Consider the following 9,581-nt stretch of genomic DNA (forward strand, 5'->3'; position numbering starts at 1 on the left):
ATTGTTGTTGTTGCCGCCGCCGCCATGTCGTGAAGGCGCGGTGTTTCGTTGTGAAAGCGAAACTACTTTGTTTGGCCTTCCAAAAATGGACACGACTAGAAATCAGTGGTTAAGTTGTATTTACAACACTGTTCCAGAACACTTCGACCCAAATATTTAGATGTATGCAGCACATTTTATGGAGGACCGTTGCTGGCCAATCACAGCACACCTTGCTTTTTCAGACCGATGAGCTTTGTAAAAATCGACGCGTTTCAAAAAGGCGGGGCATAGAGGAGAAACAATAATGTACAGTATGTAGAAAATAATGTGTTTTTTGAACTTTAAACCGCATAAACACATTTCATTACACCAAATACACAAAATAATGTTCTTTTTAGCAGCATCATTTGACCCCTTTAACATACAACCATCCATGTTTACAAAACCCATGGGTATGTTTATGATTGTGTGTAGGAGAGACTATGAGAGTCGGCCGCTGAAGCTGCGTTTACTCTCAGAGATCCGTGCGTATCCTCACAGGAAGGACCCAAATTGGGTTGCTGAACCTGACGCACCTATAGACTACTGCTATGTGCGACCCAATCACATCCCTTCTGTCAACTCCATGTGCCAAGACATCTTCTGGCCTGGTAATCATCTTTTCATCCTGTCAAACACAGATTTTGGGTGAAGTTAGGTCCCGATGGAGTAATAGGTTCTTCTGTTTATCAGGTATCGACCTATCAGAGTGCCTCCAGTACCCAGACTTCAGCGTGGTGGTGCTTTACAAGAAAGTTGCCATCGGTTTTGGCTTCATGGTGCCAGATGTGAAATACAACGAGGCCTACATCTCCTTCCTGCTGGTGCATCCTGAATGGAGGCGAGCTGGTATCGCCACATTCATGATCTACCATCTCATTCAGGTGAGTCAAAAATAAATAAACCACGTTGAGTTAACAAGCTTCAGTTGATACAGGAGTTTTCTTTTCTCTCTGTAGACCTGCATGGGAAAGGATGTGACCCTTCACGTATCGGCGAGCAACCCTGCCATGCTGCTCTACCAGAAGTTCGGCTTCAAGACAGAGGAGTACATCCTGGACTTTTATGATAAATATTACCCGGTGGACAGCAAAGAGTGCAGGCACGCATTCTTCCTGCGCTTACGCCGCTGAGGAGCCTAAGCTTTGGGTTTTGTACGTCGTGTAACTTCGTTGTCATGTGACTCGGATGTCAGTCAGGGAGTGTTTGTTAGTGTTATCACAGTCATATTTGTTGCATTATTAACCGTTTGAGGCTTAGTGTGATTTATGTGATTTATTTTATATTTGGTTCAATGTTTAAACCAAAGCGAAGGATTTGTTTCTCCGCATACATACACCAGCATAACTCTCTTCCTTCTGCACCATAAACATAGCTAAATTAGTTTTTAGTAGTTTAAAAAATGTTTTGTTTTGTATTCACAGTTGTGCAGATAAAAATGTCGCCACCTGTTAATTAAATATCAAAATGTTTAATAATGCGTTGGTTCTTGTTTATTTATGTTTCTTTGTCAAAAGTGCTTTCAGTGGTGTGGTACTAATTTAAAAAGTTTGGTACTAATTTAAAAAGTTTTACACATTAAAGAAATATTCATAATTATAGCAATATGAATAAAGATAGTGCTGTTTGGTCACGCAAAGAGCACAACAAACAGAACACAACTATTATCATGCTTTAAGAGCAGCAACAACAGGAGACTCTGTACCTGTACGTCCAAAGAAGCAGAAATGGTCTAAAGTAGTGCTGTCAAACGATTAATCGCATTGAAAATAAAAGTTTTTGTTTACATGATATATGTGTGTGTACTGTGTATTTTATAAGTACACACACATACAGCATATATTTAGAAAATATGCACATTTCCATATATTAAAATTTCCATATATATATATATATATATATATATAAAACGTATAGTGGATAGTTCTGGTCTTACTCTGCCCAGGCGAGGTTCTCCAATCAGAGCTCTAAACTCAGTATTATTCTGAGTGTAACTGAGCAGATGAGCGCAAATGTGATCCAGCTGCTTCCTCCAGTATCCTAAATCATACACACACCACATAAACATCTGTAGAAGGCATGCTTATTTATTTGGAAAAAGTATATTGGACAATAGTCTATCTTGGCCTGGACTAATGGCAGTGAGGAGGGGCTTCCTGTCACTCAACTGCTCCTGTCTGCAAAGCTCCGCCTCCCTCTGCTGGCTCCGTTTTTTCAGCTCAGTGCTGGATGGGAAAAACAGACCCACCGTCTGCGTCTGTGCATCTGCGCACATGTGCAAACCCGCAGCTGGAAGCTCAGTTGTTGACTCAGGTGCCGGAACTGCCTGCCAGGTGGCTGAAGACTATATGAGAAAGAGCGATGATGAGGACGATATAATACTGTACGCTTTTAATGAGCACTAAACAGGCTGTGTACTGTACCTGATCAGCTTCCTGTGTGTCCTGTCCCTGGTTTACATGTGAGGGCGTCCTGGGTGGGCTGTCCAGGAAGACACCACAGCCACTGCAGTAAATTAGCATAAGGATGGCTGCTAGCTCCACACTGACAACAAGTCACAGAGCTGGCTTTGTGGCCGGGCTGCAAGTATAAACACGAAATTACAAGGCATTCCAATTTACACAAACATTGCCAAATATATGCAATGATATTTTGATTGAATCTCCATATTATAATTTACACCAAATATACAGTTCCATAAAATCTTTCAGTGACAAAACAGTTTGAAAAGGACATAAAGAACACATGAAACCGCTTGATGATTAAGTTTTCTTTCCTGTATTGATGCATTTCCTATTGAAACAGGAAGTTGAGGTGGTACATATCAAAAGGCTCTAGTTGGTGCCTCATTAAAAATGAAAGAATAGGCTATCACTGTTTATGTAGTCTTAACATGTAGTCACATTTGCAAAATTTTGGCAAAATTTCAAACAAAGCAGCTTTCTGTTGGTCAACGCGCTGAATCTATGGCCAACTTGAACCCGTTGCTAAATGCTTCGCCCTTACGAGAAATTCCTGATGAAATTGATTCCTAAAAAAATACATGGATTTCAGCTGTGAAAATTTGATGAACAATAATAAAAGAAACATTTATTATTATTATTATTATTATTATTATCATGTAAAGTAAACCATTTCAAAAGATTTTTGGTTTTAATTTTGATTAAAGCTTAAAGCTCATAAAAGTCAAAAATCCAGTACCTCAAAATATTAGAATATTTACATTTGAGTTTCATTAAATGACCATCCCTACAGTATAAATTCTGGGTATTTCTTGTTCTTTGAAACCACAATAATGGGGAAGACTGCTGACTTGGCAAAGGTCCAGAAGGCAATCATTGACACCCTCCACAAAGAGAGTAAGTCACAGAAGGTCATTACTGAAAGGGGTGGCTGTTCACAGAGTGCTGTATCAAAGCACATTTAATGCAAAGTTGACTGGAAGGAAGAAAATGGGTAGGAAATGGTGCACAAGCAACAGGGATGACCTTGAAAATACTGTCAAGCAAAGCTGATTCAAACACTTGGGAGAGCTTCATGAGGAGTGGACTGAAGCTGGAGTCAGTGCATCAAGAGGCACCACGCTCAGACTTCTTCAGGAAAAGGAATACCAAGCCACTTCTGAAACAGAAACAACGTCAGAAGCATCTTACCTGGGCTAAGGAGAAAAAGAACTGGACTGTTGCTCAGTGGTCCAAAGTCCTCTTTTCAGATAAAAGTAAATTTTGCATTTCATTTGGAAATCAAGGTCTATAGTCTGGAGGAAGACTGGAGAGGCACAGAATCCAAGCTGCTGGAAGTCCAGTGTGAAGTGTCCGAAGTCAGAGATGATTTCTGGTGCCGTGACGTCTGCTGGTGTTGGTCCATTGTGTTTTATCAAGTCCAAAGTCAATGCAGCCGTCTACCAGGAGATTTTGGAGCACTTTATGCTCCTATCTGCTGACAAGCTTTATAGAGATGCTGATTTCAGGTTTCAGGCTTTAGCACCTGCCCACAGTGCCAAAACCACTTCCAAGTGGTTTGCACCAAGTATTGAGTGCATAAATGAACATACTTTTAAATATAACTTTACATAACCTGAACTTTTCTGTTTTGCAAATACTTTTTTTGATTGATCTTAGGAAATATTCTAATATTTTGAGATACTGGATTTGGAGCTGTAAGCTCTAATCAAAATTAAAACAAAAAAAACCGTTTGAAATGTTTTACTTTACATGTAATGAATCTAGAATATATTGTCGCGGGGTGAATGAGAACACAGACTCGGTACTGATCGAAAGAGCCCCGGAGGGTGATTTATTGCCCACACACTGATCACACGTGCTCGGATGAATGGTGCTCGTCTCAGCGTGGTGCTCGTGGGGTGAAGTGCCGTGGTGCAGATCCCTCTCCTCGGGTGCCGTCGGAGTATGTGAATAGGGAGAAACAAGCATTAACGTCGTCTGGAGCTCCGGGGTGCCTTTCCGCTGGTGTCTCTTCTCCTGGCTTTTATGGCCAGCGGGAACGAGCTCCAGGTGCGCCACTCATCACGCACAGGTGTTGTGCTTCTGTGATCAGTGTGGCAGCGGCGTTTCCAGGGCGACGCTAATCTGGACTCGGGATACTCGCCACAATATGAAAGTTTCACTTTTTGAAATAAGTTACAAAAAATTAACTTTTTCACGATATTCTAATTTTTTGATATGTGTATATATATATATATATATATACACACACTGAAATTATAGAAAATAATACTTTTATTTATATTCCTTGCTTTAAATTGATCAAAAGTGATGATAAAAACATTTATAATGTTAAAAAAGATTTATACTTCAGATAAATGCTGTTCTTCTGAACTTTCTATTCATCAAAGAAACCTAAAAAATGTTTTCAACATAATAATAATAAAATAATAAAAGTTTTTTAGCAGCAAATCAGAATGTTAGAATGATTTCTGAAGGATCATGTGACACTGAAGACTGGAGTAATGATGCTGAAAATTCAGCTTTGATCACAGGAATAAATTACATTTTACATTACATTACATTTAGTCATTTAGCAGACACTTTTATCCAAAGCGACTTACAAATGAGGACAATTTCAAAATATATTCAAATAGAAAGCAGTTATTTTAAACAGTAAAACTATTTCAAAATGTTACTGTTTTTACTGTACTTTGGATCAAATAAATGCAGGCTTGGTGAGCAGAAGAGACTTCTTTAAAAAACATTAAAAGTCTTACTGGTCAAAAACGTTTGACTGGTAGTGTAGGTCTTCAACAGTTTGGTTTGTCACATTTGCCCCACACCAGTCGCAGAATCGAGCGTCTGAGTGGTTGACTCTATTGCACTTGGAGCAGGAGACCATTTTGCCCTGTGAGCTGGGTACAGGTGCAGCTCTCTGTCCGCTCAAAAACCGCTGTGGGATGAAAAACACCGTTATAATAGTGTCTTGTCTCAATCCTAATAATTATTAAATAATAATTCTGATTAGCTAAGGCAGACAATGCGGATTTCTTGTAGTCGGGGCTCTTACTGTTGTTTGCTGAAGCAGCTGGGATTCACAAGTGACACAGTGTGTGATATGAGTGGGGTTTCCCGTCCCACAAGAGTGACAGATGAGCTTATCCTAGAATAACATGAATATAATATACTTAATTGATCTAATAAGTACATTTAATAGACTCATAGGAGTGCTCTACTACAGATGAGAATTTACCTGTAGTCTCAGACTAGCCTGCGGCTGCAGTTGTTGAGTCAGGGGAGACTCGCACACTATACATGTGGCCGTATTGAGAGGCACCATGGCTTTACAATGCACACATAGACCCATCTGTGCAAAATCACAGCACATACTCATATTATTGTGAAATGATCACTGGTTATCTGATCATCACTGTATTTTTGTAGTAGCAGAATATGTTGTACCTGTCCTCCTTCAGTAGGGGGCAGCCTTTGACCAGGTATTGGAGGCACTGGTGCTCCGCAGTGCAGACAGAATCGGGCGAAAGGATCCGAAGGGCGATGACTCGGGCACTTCAGAAAGATGAATATTACAGTTTTGGGGGTAACGCATTACAAGTAACGCGAGTTACGTAATCAGATTACTTTTTTCAAGTAACTAGTAAAGTAACGCATTAATTTTTAATTTACAAGAGAATATCTGAGTTACTTTTTCAAATAAGTAACGCAAGTTACTTTTTTTTCCAATTTATTGATTGACAGCTCTCCTGTCCCAGCCCTGTCCAGATTTAAAAAGTAACGCAAAAGTAACGTAACACATTCCATTCCATTAAAAGTAACTAAGTAACGTAATTAGTTACTTTTTTATGGAGTAACGCAATATTGTAATGCATTACTTTTAAAAGTAACTTTCCCCAACACTGAATAATAATATAAACATATTTAACTAATAAATATATTGAATACAAACATATATATACCCCACCTAAGGAAATCTGTCTCTCTCTGGATCCGTGATATCTGAGCGCTCGTCAAGGTTTTTAAGAGGTTTTCCACATCTGTGCTCTGGTTCTAATAGAATTGAGAAAAAAAATCATCACCATCATAGTGAGGGTTGTTTGAAAGGGTTTTTATGCATGTTGTAAACCGTTACTTGCGTGTTTTGAACTGGGGCCGAGACGTTGTGACAGGAATCGAGGGCCTTTCAAAGCTCTGCGAGATTCACTGCTGGGAATATCTGATGTAAAAGAGCACAAAATTGGCACAAGATAGTCAAGATATTGTGTGTGTGACAAATGCACTGTCTAGAACCAAATGATTTACCTAAATTTTTACTAGAGGAAATGCCAGCTCCATTTTCGCTCCCCTTCAAATTCATTAATGAATCCTGTTCAACGTAAAAGTAATATTTATAATACATATTCTTAAATGCATGCAATATTATGACGTTAAAACCAGATTGGGTTTAAAACTGACATCCTTGCCAATGATTGGTCGGCCGTTCGTCAAAGTGTCATCCTCATGGCCTGGAGTCAGATCCTGCTCATCTGAAGGAGACGGCACCACTATGAAAACCTTGGTGACGACTGCACTCTGACGGCCATCGCTGCGTTACATTGCAAACGCTCTTTGAGTCAGTTTGTAGTACAATTTGTTGTTGGGTGTTTTTTCAACTACAGGCACTTTTGATGGAGAAAATAGTTTATATAATTTGTCTACTAACAACGGATATATATGCATCAAATGAGAATTCTGTGATATTTCAAATGATGTATTGGGTTCAGCAGCATTATGGAAATGACATTTTAAACATTTTTGGAATAAAATAAACTCTTTTGTTTTTGCTCTTGCTTAGGTTAATTTCATATTCAACTGTTTGAAAAATAAAAATACACAAAATTAAATGAAATTATAACTTGACTGCATATGATGCACAACAAAAACAATATTCTGTTCTCAAGTGATATTTATACATGATTTAAACATGATTTTTCTTCATGTTTCATATTTCATCTCAAGCTCTTCACTGACAAAACTTTATTAGGGATAAAAATGTTGGTTGTGGTGGAAATGACATCACAACTATGGGACAGTTTTTGTATAAACTTTGTATAAAAATTGATAGTGTATACCAATTTTTCACAATACAAACTGGTAAAAACTTTATTTTACTCTATATTTAAATAATTATAATTTTGTAAATAAGTTTTTAGTTTATTAACCAGTTTTATTTTATTTTTATGTTATTTACAATTTATGATTTATTTCATATTAATATTATTTTAGTGTTTAAAATCTGGTTTAAAGAGCCCCTAAAGCGATGTGTTGTCTGTTAAAAAATGTTTGAGGAATAATTATATTTCAATGTTTTTGTTCTCACACATTTTTGCATTCCCCCACAAAAACAAAACAAAATAGTTTTGCGAGAGAACGCAAATATGAGAGAATGCAAAGTTTCTAATGGGAACAGAATAGAAAATGCACGTTGTGCAAGCAGATATTAAAGCATTGAAATATAATTTTTATTCTCATTTGTTTTTTCATAATAGGGTTTGGAACAAGGATAAAACTATAAATAAGATTTTATAACAGAAAATTAAATATTAAAGGCAAGGTCCCAAGACAGTTTTAATGCAATGTACAGTATATACACACACACATACTGGTAGGCTATTTTAGAAAGGAAAATGTAAAAGATGGAAAAGGAATTAAGGAGAATCAAATTGTCACGGCAAACTCACAAACAGGATGATCCAAGTGCAGCATTTATTATAAATAATCCAAAAACAGGGCAACCAGAATAAAGACACACGTAACAGAAAACAATCAACCAGCAACCAAGAAAAAAGAAAACCAGACTTATATGGAGGATGTTAACAAGGTAAATGAGACACCGCTGAATAAAATGAGACATGATTGTCAAAGCAAAGGCTGATGGGAACTGAAGAGCAGGGGGGCCGACGGAGCAGGAGGCCGGGGCGGGGCCAGAGGGACAGACCAGCAAGGCTCTGGCCAAACAACAACAACCCCGGCGGGCGACCATGCAGGGCAGAACCAGGAGCTTGGCAGACCGCAAAGGCGGTGCATACTTGCTGACAGCCATGACTCTCACAGACACTTTCCCCGCAGGTAAGCGGTTCAGTGTACTTCAGAGTGCTGTCACCAAAACCCGGCCTCTTCATCTTCATCATCTCCGGCTTCCCAGCAAACATTTGGACGTTTAATGACCGTTGAAAAGACGTCCCTCCGACACGTCCCGTCATGGTTGAAAGATATATCCAAAATGAAAATTGAACCGACGTCTTTGACGTCATCTGGCCGTGAATTCCACGTCTTTTCTGCGCGTCCCTGCACGTCTAAATTTGTCATCTTCTGGATGTTTATAAGATGTGTTGCTGCATAATTTCAGTATAAGCCTGCATATAAAATAATCACACACCCATTGTGCAACATCGTGAAAGGCACATCTGAATTTGACCAATGTTCTAAAAAGGTCCAAAATCGGTCCAGTCAGACCTGAACGTCTATAAAACGTTTTAATCACGTGCATCACAAACAATAACACATTTGTGGACAAAAGTAAAAAGAAGAGTGTTCTAATTTAGCACATATTTTATTGTGAATACATTTTTTACAAATGTATTCCATTTGTTAAACAGCTACTATTCAAACAAGAAAATAAAAATAGTAGAATGTGGTTAAGTCTGAGTCTATGGCAATGGCATTTTCTCTAACATTTTTACATTAATGTTAAGCAGCCATTAATCAAACAAGAAAATAACAGAAGTACGGGAGCACAGTGAATACATATGTAACTATTTTTAGAGTCTTTCAACAAAAGAAAAAAAAAAATCTAAATGTTTACTCATTTTCTTGGTCCACAAACACCAGCTCTTCCAGGAGTGAGGTTCATGTGTTCCACCATTGATGCATGGAAGTCAGAGCTGTGGCAGTACTATTTTTTTCCCCCCAACAGTCTTGCATTATTGTTAAACAGCCATAAATCAAACAAGTAAACAACAAAAATACTGTATAATGGTTAACACATGTGTAAATTTTTTTAGAGTTTGTGAAAGTTGTTTATGGCTAATTTTTTATATCCACAAGCCCCAGCAC

The 9,581-nt window shown here is 38.2% G+C and overlaps 1 protein-coding gene and 1 pseudogene across 1 annotated transcript in view; one reads left to right on the forward strand and one right to left on the reverse strand.

Moving 5' to 3' along the window:
• LOC107741553 (cysteine-rich protein 2-binding protein-like) overlaps positions 1-1,462 on the forward strand; it is a 9,511-nt gene extending 8,049 nt beyond the window's left edge. The window contains exons 8-10 of the mRNA XM_016554312.1: positions 457-632; positions 715-905; positions 981-1,462. Coding sequence (XP_016409798.1) covers positions 457-632; positions 715-905; positions 981-1,154 — 541 coding nt within the window. The 3' untranslated portion in view covers positions 1,155-1,462. The remainder of the gene's footprint in view (positions 1-456; positions 633-714; positions 906-980) is intronic.
• Positions 1,463-1,518: 56 nt separating this feature from the next.
• LOC107741556 (double zinc ribbon and ankyrin repeat-containing protein 1-like) overlaps positions 1,519-9,581 on the reverse strand; it is a 9,036-nt pseudogene continuing 973 nt past the window's right edge.

The sequence above is a fragment of the Sinocyclocheilus rhinocerous genome, unplaced genomic scaffold, assembly GCF_001515625.1.
Source record: "Sinocyclocheilus rhinocerous isolate Xijiao unplaced genomic scaffold, SAMN03320098_v1.1 scaffold556, whole genome shotgun sequence".
Classification (NCBI taxonomy): domain Eukaryota; kingdom Metazoa; phylum Chordata; class Actinopteri; order Cypriniformes; family Cyprinidae; genus Sinocyclocheilus; species Sinocyclocheilus rhinocerous.